Genomic DNA, 14,312 nt, shown 5'->3' with positions numbered 1-14,312 from the left:
AGCTGGCTGCATGTGGGGAGTGCAGAATCAAACCCAGCTTGCCAGATTAGAAATCTGCACTCCTAACCACTACACCAAACTGGCTCCACACCATTGACTAACATGGATGGAAGTATTTTTGCAGAAGAAGGCAATGGTGACAAGATAGCATCTCCTCTGAGAGCAGTTGAAACTTTCTTTCCCCTTGACTCATTATAAAAGCATTTGGATAGTTCTGCTGCTGCCAGTTCTTGGAGGAGATGTTTACCCAAGAACCCCTCACGGTGTACTCACATCACTGAGTTGTCTGGTTACTTTCTTGGCAAGTTCCACATCAGGTGGGTCTGGCAGGGAGGTGTATTTAGCTTTGCGTTCATCATGCCCTTTTTTGTAGACAATCTGAAATAACGGGGAGAGAACAGAGCGGCTTTGTTTTAAAAAGGAAAATAATCTAGAGCTGCTTTCTCTTAACACCGCCACAAACACAGCTAGTGGCAACTGGGAAGTAAAACTCAAAGTTGTGTAGCTTCTTGACAAGTCAAAAACCAGTCACGTGTGCCTATTTTGAGACTTCCAGGGAAATTTCTATACGTGCTGAGTGTCTCATTTATTTTTTCACTCCAGGATTTCACTTATCAGACAGCTTTGGGAGAGACGACGTGGCTAATCCTAAAAAGGTTTTCCTGAGAGAGAGCGCCATTGAATAAAATGGCATGTGTTTCTATATTCTAAATTCTACAAGGACATGCACTCCACACACTTCAGCCCTATTCTCTCTGAGTTCCCAGGTAGATTGAACACATTTTACACGTCCTTCCTCTTAGTAGATCATTCAGCTGAGACTTCCATTAAAATGGCTAAGTTCTGTGCTAAGGTTTAATTCACAAAGACACTTGATAAGTCAATCTATCAACATCTAGCAAGGATAGAAGGTTTTAAAATTTAAATTTAAAAAAATGTTTATGCCTATACCTTGTGGATCCTTGATGCAGGCTCAGTCATTGTAATATTGTTCAATCTCTGGATTGTAATTGTAAATAAAGAATGTATGTATGTACTAATAAAATGGGACTTACATCTGTATAAACCCTCAGAGGACAACCTTAAACAAATCTGATCTACTCAAGAGGGCTTCCTCCAAGAAAAGCATTCTGAGGAATGCACTGAAATAACTTCATAGTTGTACAGCCTCTTAAGAAGAAGAAAGAGTTGGTTTCCATACCCAACTTTTCACTACCAGAAGGAGTTCCAAAGCTTACAAACACCTTTCCCTTCCTCTCCCCACGACAGCCCCATTGTGAAGTAGATGGGGCTGAGAGAGCTCTAAGAGAACTGTGACTACAGCCCAAGGTCTCCCAGCTGGCTGCATGTGGATGAGGAGTGAAGAATCAAAACCATTTCTCCAGATTAGAGTATGCCACAATTAACCACTACACCATGCTTTGGCTCATTCATTTCAATAGGTCTGGTACAGGTTTGGTCAATGCTTTCTGCAAGGAGAAACAAACCCCTGGCTGATTGCTTCCAAAGTAACAGTTCCTTCTACCAGCCTCACTTCTACCAGTGACCCCCATGCAGATACACGTGTGCTTCCTTCTGCATTTCTTTGCCAGCTCAAACAAAAAACTCTCAGACAAACACGAATTGTGTTGCAGTTGCTGAATATAAACTTTTATTTTAAAGAGAAAGAAAATTACTAATGCTTCTGTGCACCCAAGATAGGCACCAATATATATACAGGTAATGCCTAGTGAAACCTATGCAGAGTTTACTTTCAGATCAGTACTTGTCAGACCATGTACTCACAGATGTCCCCTTTTAGGGTAGCCAATCTAACCCTGATGGAGGCGAAGAATCCCCCACAGCCACGTCCCGTCCCCCCCCCACCCATCAGCTGGCCAGTGTGGACTTACCCGAAGAGGGAAGGAGGTCCAGGCTATATCACTGGTGACATGGGAAGTCACTTCTCACCTGCACCTGAAGTGACGTCATTATGTCAACAACATCTGGTATTTGGGCAAAACTCTTATGGTAGAGACTAATTTTACCATAAAGGTTTTGCTCCAATATCAGAGCATCACCTTGATTTCACAGTGTGAAGATGTCATTTCCGATGCAGGCCAGAAGAGGAGTAGCAAGATTGCTGGAGACATTGCCTGGGCCTTCCTCCCGCTCCTGGCAACCCTATACCCTACTTATCCGTTCAGATTTTCAATAGAAACCCTGCCTGCTCTACTTGCTTTCACTTCGAGAAAATATGTGGGGCTTTTTCAGTCGTGGTGTCCTGTTTGAGGACATCCCTGCCCCACAGAGATTTGCCTCTGCTTTGCAGGACTGGCTTCTATTAACAGGTGAAGGCTTTTCTTTAATTCATGTAAAGTTTGCTCATTTATTTTTGTTTCTAATTTCCTTCTTGCTCTGGGTCCCTGAATTGTACCCGCTTCCAGCAGGGCTCACTGCTGCCATCCCTTTCCCACACGCCTTCTCAGTTGCCAGCTCTTGTGCCCTTCCCCTGCCCACTCATAGAACCATAGAGTTGGAAAGGACCTCCAAGGTCATCTAGTCCAACTCCCTGCAGAATGCAGGAGATTCACAACTACATTCACGTGTGAGCACTTTGCCATCTGTGCTCCTGACTGCATGTGCTGGTGATGCACAGTGGCATCCAAGTTATGGGAGGGCTAACACGTGGGTGGGGAAGGGTGCACAGGCACACAGGAACCCCAGCTGGCTGTTCTCCATGCAGTACAAAAAGATACACAGGGAACACAATTATCAAAATTTACCTCAGAAGCATGCAGGTGAGAGTATGTGGGATTTTTAAAAATCTACAAATGGCCTTCAAGTAACTATCTGGCATTTGTTTCTTTTACATATTAGGCGCAGACTGCTCCGATATTCACAATTGTCTGTTTGCTGACATTAGGTAAAGATTACGAACTGACTGAAGGTCACATATTTACCCTAAGCTTTCAGTTCCATAAGAGCAAATTAATACACTCAGGCCCAAATCCTAATGTACTGTAAAAGCAACCAAGCAAAAATAGCTCTTGCCATATATTTACTTGCTGTGGAAAGTAAAAAAAAATGGGAATAATTTTTCGGCCATATGACATTGCTGAGGTACTTACATCACTGAGAGCCTTTTGGGCCTGTGCTACTCTCCTTAATTCTGGGCTGTCATCGTAAGGATAGAACATTGTTTTGTCTGATTCCCAGTCTTCAATGTAGGGTTTCTTAGGGCAAAAGAAATACATGTTTAAATAGGAGCCATAGTCCCAGTGAATTACGAAGAGGTTTTTATACCCCATTTCCCTTCCTCTCCCTCTCCTCTAGGCATCTTGTGAGGTAGAGGAGGCTGAGAGAACTCTGGCCCAAGATCACCCAGCAGGCTTCATGTGGAGGAGTGGGAAATCAAACCCAGTTCTCCAGTGTAGAGGTCACCGTGAGTTCAAGGAAGCCAGGACCACTGGGAGTTCAATCAGCTTTTTATTAGGATCTCAGAATGGTGGCACCAGAGGCAAAACTGAACTGAGAAAATCCTGAAAAACCCCAACTTATATACAACTGCAAACAATGAATCTTCCTGCCAGTGCACGCCATTGGTCAGTTTTCGTTTAAACTGACTGGATCCAGAGACGGGGATCTAGCAGTGCATTGATCAATTACATTGCCTGCTCTGATCCTAACTCGAACCACAGAAGAATTGTTGATAGAACCTCATGCAGAACAACCACTCTTAACCACTATACTGTGCTGGCTCTCAAGAGTTGCTATATGCCTGCTGGGAATGAGATATTTCCTCTGGCATTGAGAAAAAGAAAAATTAATAACAATTGCCATCATTGACAGCTGTGGCATCCCTTTTGGGAAAACCTAGAAGTGACGTCATACCTCTCTAGGAATCACCAGAAACTCTGTGGTTTTACCATAGATTTTCCAGTGATTCCTAGAGAGGTTTAACATCACTTCTATATTTCCTTATGACCACCCCCTCGCCCTCACCGCACCTGTCTCCTGCTAGCTTCCAGGCAGGGCCTGGAAACCTTATTCTGGGCAGACCCTGGCTTACCTTACTGAACAAGGCTGTGTTTTTTATTGCTTGCACAAGCTCAGGAGCATCAGGAGGAAGCAGATACTTTTCTTTATTCTCTTCCCAGTTTTGTTTGTACAACACCTAAGAGAGACAAAATATTTGGTTGTATTATCTTTAAGCATAGAAATGTGAAGGTCCAGGGGAAATCTGAAAAATTCAGCAAAAGGATCTTCCAAAAGAAAAAGTGTAAAATTTGGGGCCCCAGTAGAGGAGGTGGGGGAAAACATTTTCTCTTTTGGAATGGGAGAAATGCTTTTCTTTTTTATGAAAGGGTTTTACTCACTCAAAACATACAGCATAAATACTTTTATGAAAGAAGCCTACTGAGCTAAGGAATAATTCTTAGACCAAAGTAATTCTGCATAAGATTTCACTGCTAGTTTCATAGGCTTGTTTCCAGCCAGCCTTTCACTCAGCCTCGTCCCATTTCCCTCCTCGGTCCCATGCAGCTTTTGTAACTAAAGGGGAGTGTTCTGTTAAATCCTTGGATTCAGAGACCAGGCCACTGGGAGTTCATTTTGGCTCTTTGTCGTGATCCCAGCATGATGGCACAAAGAGGCAAAAACTGAACCAAAGAAACCCACAACCAACCCCAACTTATATACTAAAGACCCACAATAGATTTTCCCACCAGTGCCTGCGATTGGTCAATTTCACTTTAAACTGATTGGATCCCACAGATGGGATCTAGCCATGCATTGGTCAATTACAGCACAGGTTTACAATCCTGACTTGGACCTCAAACTTGGTCCTTGGCAGGACTTACTGACACAGCATCTTCCTTTCTTTATCTCATTATCAGAAAAGCTGGTTGGATCCACCCCATACTTTTTGACACTATCTGAAGGAATGGTTTGCATGTTTTGTTGCAGGGAAATGTGTCAGCTTGTTCTACATCAGGAGCATGCTTATTTCCCCCTCTTAGGCTGCCTAAGGAGGTGGTTTCCCTCACTGGCAGTCTTCAAGCAAAGGTTGGATACACACTTTTTTTGGATGCTTTAGGATGCTTAGGGCTAATCCTGCGTTGAGCAGGGGGTTGGACTAGATGGCCTGTATGGCCCCTCCCAACTCTATGATTCTATGATTCCCTGGCGAAGATGATGGGAGCCTTTCTTCAGACATTATAAATTAATACAAAAAAGGAAGTGTGGATAATTGGAGAGATGTGCATACAGGCTAGTAAATTCCACACAATGAATTTCATGATTCAGGAACTGAACTAAAATTGAACTGAAACCCCTTGTTTCTAAAAGGCCCTCAGATAAATAGTTCCCCTTCCAACTCCGATTGACAAATGCCCCATTCCCCAGAGCCACTTGCCTTGCTGACTTGCTGAGAAACCTTCTTGGCGTGTTCTATGTCTCTTGCCTTTTCATCAATGTGACAGTCAGTCTTGGCCACGTCACCAGCCATGCGATATTTAACCTACAGTAATGTATAACATAAACATTGCCCATAAGAATCACAAAGTTGCCCATTTTCTTTTTTAAAAGTAGCCTGGAAATTACAGATGTTACTGAGCTGATCAGGAATATATAGCGAATAGGGACAAGAAGATAATCCAATAATATGTACCTTGTGAGAACCAAGATAAAATTCAACCACCTTTGTTAAGAGACCTTCCCTGTGAAGAGCACTCACGCAAATGATAATCATTTGCCATCCTGCATTTCAGCACCACACTTTTATTCTACATCTTACATTTGATTGTCAAAGCCCAAAGTGTTAATAGTTAGACAAAGTTGACTCAGTTCAGTCAACAATACGTCAGAACTCCTGTACAGATGGAAGCAAAATCTTTTGTACAGACTGAGATAGTCATGGATGGGCTTGAATTCCTATTTGTACTGAAAAGCAGACAGAAAGACGTGCTGCCACATAAATGATGTACTTAGGGATGCCAGCCTCCAGGTGGGGCCTGGGGATCCTCTGGAATTTCAGCTCATCTCCAGACTGCAGAGATCCATTCCCATGGACACAATGGATGCTTTGGAGGGGTGGAGACTCTGTGGCATTGTAACCCACTGAGGTCCCTGTCCTGTCCAGGCTCCATTCCCAAATCTCTCAGTTTCCCAACTTGAATCTGGCAACCATAAGTACTCATCCCCCCCACTGGCTGGGGGGGGGGGGCTGGCAACCCTCGATTTACTGCAAATGGGAGTTGCCCAGGATGCCATCATGGCTGAATGGCCGTAGCAAAGCATATGAGCATCTAGATCCACATCCAGACTTTATGTGAGTCGAACATTGTACTCAGTCACAACTACAGCTTTGGAGAACACATCTCCTTTCTTAGAGAGGAAGATGTATGTGTAGTTTTCAGCTGGTTTTCCACCGTTCTTGGCTTCATATCAATCCTAGAATTTCTTGCATGATGTTGAGTCTGCATTTTCCTGTCCCAGGGACCTTCACAACATTTCTCCTAAGGCTCCAGACTGGCTTGCAGTAATATTATCTGCGTGGTTCCTGCCTTCCTCGCTAGAATTAAAATAGCTTCAGAAAGATGTGGCTTCCTGCTTAACATCATGGATCTCATTTACTTTGTCCATTTGGCACTTACCTCACTAAGCTGGTCCTGGACTTTCTTGATTCGTCGAAGTTCAGGGGTATCTGTGGTGATTCCGCACGGCTTCCCTCTCTCCTTCTCAAATTTCTCTTTGTACTTTTTCTAGGAAAAGAAATCGTAGCAGAAGATTGGACGCTTTAACTGTAAGGACAGTGATCCAGTTCTTAAAAACACATCCTCAGAAATTCGTATGGGAAATCTTTTCCCCAAGTTCTTTCCTACTCATAGACTTCTTAAATATGGAAATACTTAAACTTCATGTAGGGATTTGACCAGCACAGTGACAGCTAACATGCTTAACTTAAAAACAAGGGCCTGGGTCCTGGAGGTGACTTATGCATGTCATTTTTTTTTACAGAAATTGTGAAGTCTCAGAAGAGTGGCTTGCATCCAACCACTGCCTCCCACTTTTAAAAAATGTAGGTTGCCCCATGACAGAGACAACAAATAATGCCCAGCATGCAAAACAAATGTAAAACTTCTAAAACTGGTTATTTAATCACTGACCATTCCATAAATAATTGTGAAACTAAGACACTACAAACAACTTACATCACTGAAGAGCTTTTGCATTTTCGAACTGTGTTCCAAGTATGGTGTCAAAAACTTAGATGTGTCCACTTTTGTCCGTACAACCTTTTTTCTGACTGGAGCTGAAGGTGTACTTTTTTGGGTTGTCCCCGAAGATTCCTTTGTGGTTACTGTAGAATATTGGGTTGATCCAGTGGTGTATGTAGTCTCAGTGACCTCAGTATAAATCTAGAAATGTGAAAAAGAGTTACTGGAAATTCTGGCAGAATTCTATGAGACCCTTTTTGGTCCTCTTCACATATACTTTGTTATTGTTTATATAAATTTGCATATTAGGCACTTTCAAAATCCTTGCAACCTAGCTCTGTATAATATTATTCAAAAACTCTGTTGGGAAGTTTTGAACATTATGGGCGTGTCTTTTAAAAAGCAACTCCATTCACATATACAACTGACCTATTTATACAGTTTCTCCATAACACATCTGTACTCTTAATAAAGCCTGTAAGGGGTGGTAGGAGGAGTTTGCTCTCACTGCCTAATGACCAATCAGGTCAGCTGTCCCATTCCTGATTGGCTGTCTGTCTAATGGATGGCCAATCAGGAGGGAAATCCCGCCTCCTTCCCACTTCTTCCATTTGCAAAAAGTGCCAGCCCAGTAAGCAGGAGCTGGGAGGAAGGGCAGAAGGCCTTGGGACTGCATGTTGTTGTGGGTGGGGGGGATGAGGGAGGGAGCCCCTGCCAGCACTCCCACCACCCTGAGCAGCCCTGGCCTTGCTAGGCCTTGGTGGGGTTGCTGGCCAGCTGGAGGAGAACCAGACTGCCCGCCAGTGCCTCCCCCTGCTCCCAACAGCCCCGCCGCAACCTATGCAGCCCTTGGTAGGTCTTTTGGGGGTGCTGGGGGAGGGAGTGCCTTCTGACACCTCCCCCCTGCTTCCAAAAGCCCTGCCATGGCCTGTGCAGCCCTAACTGGGGCTTTTGGGATGCCAGAGGGGAATGACTGACCACCGGTGCCTCCCCCCACCCCCCAAAAGCCCCACCGCAGCCTCCGCAGCCCTCATCCAGGTTTTTGAGGGTGGCCTTGCCTGGCCTGCCCAGGGCAGGGGGGGTGGCCTAGCACCCATCATATATTCATGTATACAATGGGATTTGCCCCTAGTTATTTAGTGTGTGCTTTGTGAAGTTGTTTCTTCAAGAGAAACTCACAATAACTGGTTTTAGGCAGTTTCAAACCATTTCTGTATCTCTTACAGGCCAGAAGCCTGTAGATGGAGTTTAAGAAACTAGCTGAATTACAAGTTCACTTTCTGAATGCTATTTGTAAACATAAACATTATATGGTATTAGGAGCAGAGGAGTGAATCATGTAATCTGTCAAACTAAGCCATGTGGGCAATGGCCAAAAGGACTCCAAAATTGGTGCATCTGGACAAACCTTTTGAACTGCTTCCCATAACATATGCATTGTTGAGCAAGGAAAACAGCCAATTATACATATTGCGTTGGAGTCAGAGGCTAAGACAGTGGCTTGCTGGAAGTGGTGCTGGGATATCTATAGATCAGTTTACAGATTAGCTTTGTATGTACTACTTTTTTGAAAAAAATTCACTTAAAATTTCTGTTATGAGCACCATGATCTGCAGGTACAACTGCCACTGGCAGGAGATGGCACAATTTGTATTATCTCAGAGATTGAAAAATCTATTTAGTTGCAGCAATCACTGCTGAGACATAGCACTGGGGGGATTCGGGAGCATCTTGTACTAGCAAAAATAAAACAATCCTGACTTAGGAGCACTTCAGTAAACAGTATAACCAGGGCCAGACTTTCCTGTAGGCTAACTAGGCTTCAGCCTAGGGCTTCAAGAACAAGAGGGGCCTATATTCCACATTTTTTATAAATGTTAGTACCAATCACAACATGTTTCATGTATTTTATTATCTCTCATGTAATTTACAAACTTAAAAATTGGAGGTGAAAGGACCACATGAGTGGAATAGCCTAGGGCCTCTTTTCATGTAAATCCGGCCCTGAGTAGAACAGAAGAGGACAGGATCCAAAAACACACTGAATCTTAATTTATCCTGATTGTTTATTAACTAAGATGCTTATTAGATAAATATGAAGTACAGCATCCAGTTTACTTCTGTGAAAATTCTGGTTGGCCATTTTCTTAAAAAGGCTCCTGTTAATTTGCCAGCAGGGTCATATTTTACAAGTCTGTCAGGCCATCATTCTACATGGAATCTTGAGTGTAAATAAAAGTGACGGAATAGGTTCAAAAGGTAGAAATCTATAAATACTGTTTTACTTTGCCCTGATCTTACTGAATAAACCAGTATGCACCATCAAGGAGCCATTCTTCAAGAATACGATCAGAGCCTCTGCAAGAAACAAATTATTCCCAGGGATATTTTAAAAATCAGAGGCCTGCTTTCCTTCACAATCTTGCGGGAGGTCATAAGCTTCACTTGAAAGTAAGGGACAAAAGTTCCCATTGGGTTTTGTACTCGGGAACAGGTCACAAATAATGAGTCGGAAACCAAGAATCATAAGCAAAGTTCTGCCAGGAAGCTGAACTTTCCTGCCTGCCCTTGCCAGCTGTTCCACGCTGCCTGAAAAGCTAGTACAGAACTGCAGTTCAAGTGGGAAGTGGGTAGGAATTGCATAAACTGAAGTGTTTCCCTCTTATACAAGGGCATCTTTGAATCTTCCCCCAGTTGTTTTGAACATGCTAAGATTCAAACTGCTTGTACAAAAACTAAAATCTAAAAACGTATTCATTTTTATGTGTTTATAGTGCCATAGGCCCCCTTCAAGGATCGCTGCCTTGTTGTGGCAAGGGGGCTTGCGTAGTTCAGTGAAGCTATGAGCTATACCGTGCAGGGCCACCCAAGACGGACAGGTCATAGCTGAGAGCTCTGACAAAAGGTGATCCACTGGAGAAGGAAAGGGCAAACCACTCCAGTATCTTTGCCATGAAAACTCTATGGACAGTTCCAATAGGCATAACGATATGACGCCGGAAGATGAGCCCCTCAGGTCGGAAGGTGTCCAATATGCTACTGGGGATGAGCAGACGGCTAGTACGAGTAGCGCCAGAATGAATGAAGCGGCTGGGCCAAAGCCGAAAGGACGCTCAGTTGTGGAAGTAACTGGTGGCGAAAAGACAGTCCGATGCTGTAAAGATTTTTATTCCATAGGAACCTGGAACGTCAGATCCATGAATCAAGGCAAGCTGGACGTGGTTAAACAAGAAATGAGAAGACTGAACATCGACATTTTAGGAATCAGTGAACTAAAATGGACAGGAATGGGTGAATTTAATTCAGATGACCATCAGGTATACTACTGTGGACAAGAATCTCGCAGAAGAAATGGAGTAGCCTTCATAATCAATAAGAGAGTAGGAAAAGCAGTCTTGGGATACAATCCCCAAAATGACAGAATGATCTCAGTTCGAATCCAAGGCAAACCATTCAACATCACAGTGATCCAGGTCTACGCCCCAACCACTGCTGCTGAAGAGGATGAAGTTGATCAGTTCTATGAAGCCCTACAACACCTTCTAGAAGCAACGCCCAAAAATGATGTGCTTATCATCATGGGGGATTGGAATGCTAAAGTAGGAAGCCAAAAGATAACCGGGATAACAGGCAAGTTTGGCCTTGGAGTACAAAATGAAGCAGGGCACAGGCTGGTAGAATTTTGTCAAGAGAATACAATGGTCATAGCAAACACTCTTTTCCAGCAACCCAAGAGACGACTCTACACATGGACATCACCAGACGGTCAACACAGAAATCAGATTGACTATGTGCTCTGCAGCCAAAGATGGAAAAGTTCTATCCAGTCAATAAAAACAAGACCAGGAGCTGATTGTGGTTCAGATCATGAGCTTCTTGTTGCAAAATTTAGGCTTAAATTAAAGAAAGTAGGGAAAAGCACTAGGCCACTCAGGTATGAACTAAATCATATCCCCGACGAATACACAGTGGAGGTGACAAATAGATTTAAGGAATTAGATCTGATAGACAGAGTGCCTGAAGAACTATGGACGGAGGTTCGCAACATTGTACAAGAGGTAGCAACTAAAACCATCCCAAAGAAAAAGAAATGCAAGAAATCAAAATGGCTGTCTGAGGAAGCTTTACAAATAGCTAAGGAGAGAAGGGAAGTGAAAGGCAAGGGAGAAAGAGAAAGATACACCCAATTGAATGCAGAATTCCAGAGAAAAGCTAGAAGAGATAAGAATGCCTTCTTAAATGAACAGTGCAAACAAATAGAAGAAAACAATAGAATGGGGAGGACCAGAGATCTTTTCAAGAAAATTGGAGATATGAAGAGAACGTTTCATGCAAAGGTGGGTATAATAAGGGACCAAAATGGTAGGGACCTCACAGAAGCAGAAGAGATTAAACAAAGGTGGCAAAATTATACAGAAGAACTATACAAGAGCGAGCTTAACATCCCTGATGACCACAATGGGGTAGTTACTGACCTGGAGCCAGACATCCTGGAATGTGAAGTCAAATGGGCCTTAGGAAGTCTGAGCAACAATAAAGCTAGTGGTAGTGACAGCATTCCAGTTGAACTATTCAAAATCTTAAAGGACGATGCAGTAAAAGTGCTACACTCAATATGCCAGCAAATTTGGAAAACTCAACAATGGCCACAGGATTGGAAAAGGTCAGTTTACATTCCAATCCCAAAGAAGGGCAATGCCAAAGAATGTTCAAACTACCGCACCATTGCACTAATTTCTCATGCTAGCAAAGTTATGCTCAAAATCCTACAAGCTAGGCTCCAGCAATATGTGGACCGAGAACTTCCAGAAGTACAGGCAGGATTTCGAAGAGGCAGAGGAACTAGAGATCAAATTGCCAACATACGCTGGATCATGGAGAAAGCTAGGGAGTACCAGAAGAACGTCTACTTCTGCTTCATTGACTATGCTAAAGCCTTTGATTGTGTGGAGCACAACAAATTGTGGCAAGTTCTTAAAGAGATGGGAATACCAGAGCATCTTATTTGTCTCTTGAGAAATTTATATGCAGGTCAAGAAGCAACAGTGAGAACTGAACATGGAATCACTGACTGGTTCAAAATTGAGAAAGGAGTTCGGCAAGGCTGTATACTGTCGCCTTGCCTATTTAACTTGTATGCAGAGCACATCATGAGAAATGCGGGATTAGAGGAGTCACAAATTGGGATCAAGATTGCAGGGAGAAATATCAACAACCTCAGATATGCAGATGATACCACTCTAATGGCAGAAAGTGAAGAGGAACTAAAGAGCCTGTTGATGCGGGTGAAGGAGGAGAGTGCAAAAGCTGGCTTGAAACTCAACATCAAGAAAACAAAGATCATGGCATCCGACCCTCTCAATTCCTGGCAAATAGAAGGGGAAGAAATGGAGATAGTGACAGATTTTATTTTCCTGGGCTCCAAGATCACTGCAGATGGGGACTGCAGCAAAGAAATTAAAAGACGCTTGCTCCTGGGGAGGAAAGCTATGGCAAATCTAGACAGCATCCTAAAAAGCAGAGACATCACCCTGCCAACAAAAGTGCGTTTAGTCAAGGCTATGGTCTTCCCAGTTGCAATGTATGGCTGCGAAAGTTGGACCATAAGGAAGGCCGAGCGTCAAAGAATTGAGGCTTTTGAACTCTGGTGCTGGAGAAGACTCTTGCGAGTCCCTTGGACTGCAAGGCGAACAAACCGGTCAGTCCTAGAGGAGATCAGCCCTGACTGCTCTTTAGAAGGCCAGATCCTGAAGATGAAACTCAAATATTTTGGCCACCTCATGAGAAGGAAGGACTCCCTGGAGAAGAGCCTAATGCTGGGAGCGATCGAGGGCAAAAGAAGAAGGGGACGACAGAGAATGAGGTGGCTGGATGGAGTCACTGAAGCAGTAGGTGCAAACTTAAATGGACTCCGGGGAATGGTAGAGGACAGGAAGGCCTGGAGGATCATTGTCCATGGGGTCGCGATGGGTCGGACACGACTTCGCACATAACAACAATAACAAGTGCCATAGGGATTGTCAGTATATTTGAGTGGCAGACACAGAGAGAGATGAACCAGGCTAGCTTAGACCATTTACGCACTGGGAATTTTACTGCCCCAGCTCCTGTGCAGGACCACAAATCGGAGGTGGATGAAGCGCACTGGGCCAAATGCTCCCCCATGTGGCTGCAGGAAGAGGTGGGGCAACCTGCCACGAGTAAAACTCCAGCCTGCAGTCCGGCATGAAACCTCCAATGCATAAACGGTCCAAGTCTCATCTGATTTCAGAAGCTAAGCAGGATTAGCCCTGGTCAGTACTTGAATGGAAGATCACCAAGGCATTCAATTACAAGAGCTGTATAGATATATATGCACCATCCTTATCCTTAAAGGTAAAGGTATCCCCTGTGCAAGCACCGGGTCATGTCTGACCCTTGGGGTGACGCCCTCTAGCGTTTTCATGGCAGACTCAATACAGGGTGGTTTTCCAGTGCCTTCCCCAGTCATTACCATTTACCCCCCAGCAAACTGGGTACTCATTTTACCGACCTTGGAAGGATGGAAGGCTGAGTCAACCATGAGCTGGCTACTGGGATCAAACTCCCAGCCTCATGGGCAGCACTTCAGACAACATGTCTGCTGTCTTACCACTCTGCGCCACAAGAGGCTCTTATCCCTAGGGCACTACAAATATGAAAATCTCAACTGCTGGAAAGATTTCCATTAGTGAAGTGCAATTTATCTACCATTCCTTGCTTGCTGTAGCCTGGAATGCCCCCTGAAATGCTAGTCAGGGGGGGGGGGAGTTATGAGGGCCCTGAGGCTTGTCATCATGAGAGAAAAAATAATTCACTAAACAAACCCTCACCATCTATGCAGAAATGAGGATCCAATAATATACGTCTCCACAAGGGAGAATTTTGCTTCTAAACGTATTAGCCAAAGAGAGTTTTTTTTTTTAAGAGAAGAAAGTACAAATTTCTTGCATTGTTTGGCAAGGGAAACAACCTTTGCCAAGATTATGATTCAGAGAGGTTCATTTTCTTCATCTTATTTGGCAAATCAAATTTACCCACAGAATCTACCTTCTGGTTATAGATGATGTTACCAAGAAAGAGCATTTTACCTTC

At 43.8% G+C, this 14,312-nt stretch overlaps 1 protein-coding gene across 40 annotated transcripts in view; it reads right to left on the bottom strand.

The window, feature by feature from the left end:
- NEB (nebulin) overlaps positions 1–14,312 on the bottom strand; it is a 213,229-nt gene that overhangs the window by 186,033 nt on the left and 12,884 nt on the right. For all 40 annotated transcript variants that reach the window (XM_077320081.1, XM_077320041.1, XM_077320047.1 and 37 more), the window contains 6 exons: positions 7,194–7,400; positions 6,636–6,743; positions 5,396–5,500; positions 4,052–4,156; positions 3,111–3,215; positions 274–378 (listed from right to left, as the gene is read on the bottom strand). In XM_077320081.1, the coding sequence (XP_077176196.1) occupies positions 274–378; positions 3,111–3,215; positions 4,052–4,156; positions 5,396–5,500; positions 6,636–6,743; positions 7,194–7,400 (735 nt within the window). The remainder of the gene's footprint in view (positions 1–273; positions 379–3,110; positions 3,216–4,051; positions 4,157–5,395; positions 5,501–6,635; positions 6,744–7,193; positions 7,401–14,312) is intronic.

This window comes from Paroedura picta, chromosome 2 (genome assembly GCF_049243985.1).
Source record: "Paroedura picta isolate Pp20150507F chromosome 2, Ppicta_v3.0, whole genome shotgun sequence".
Lineage (NCBI taxonomy): Eukaryota > Metazoa > Chordata > Lepidosauria > Squamata > Gekkonidae > Paroedura > Paroedura picta.
This window is presented reverse-complemented; position numbering and strand designations above follow the sequence as displayed.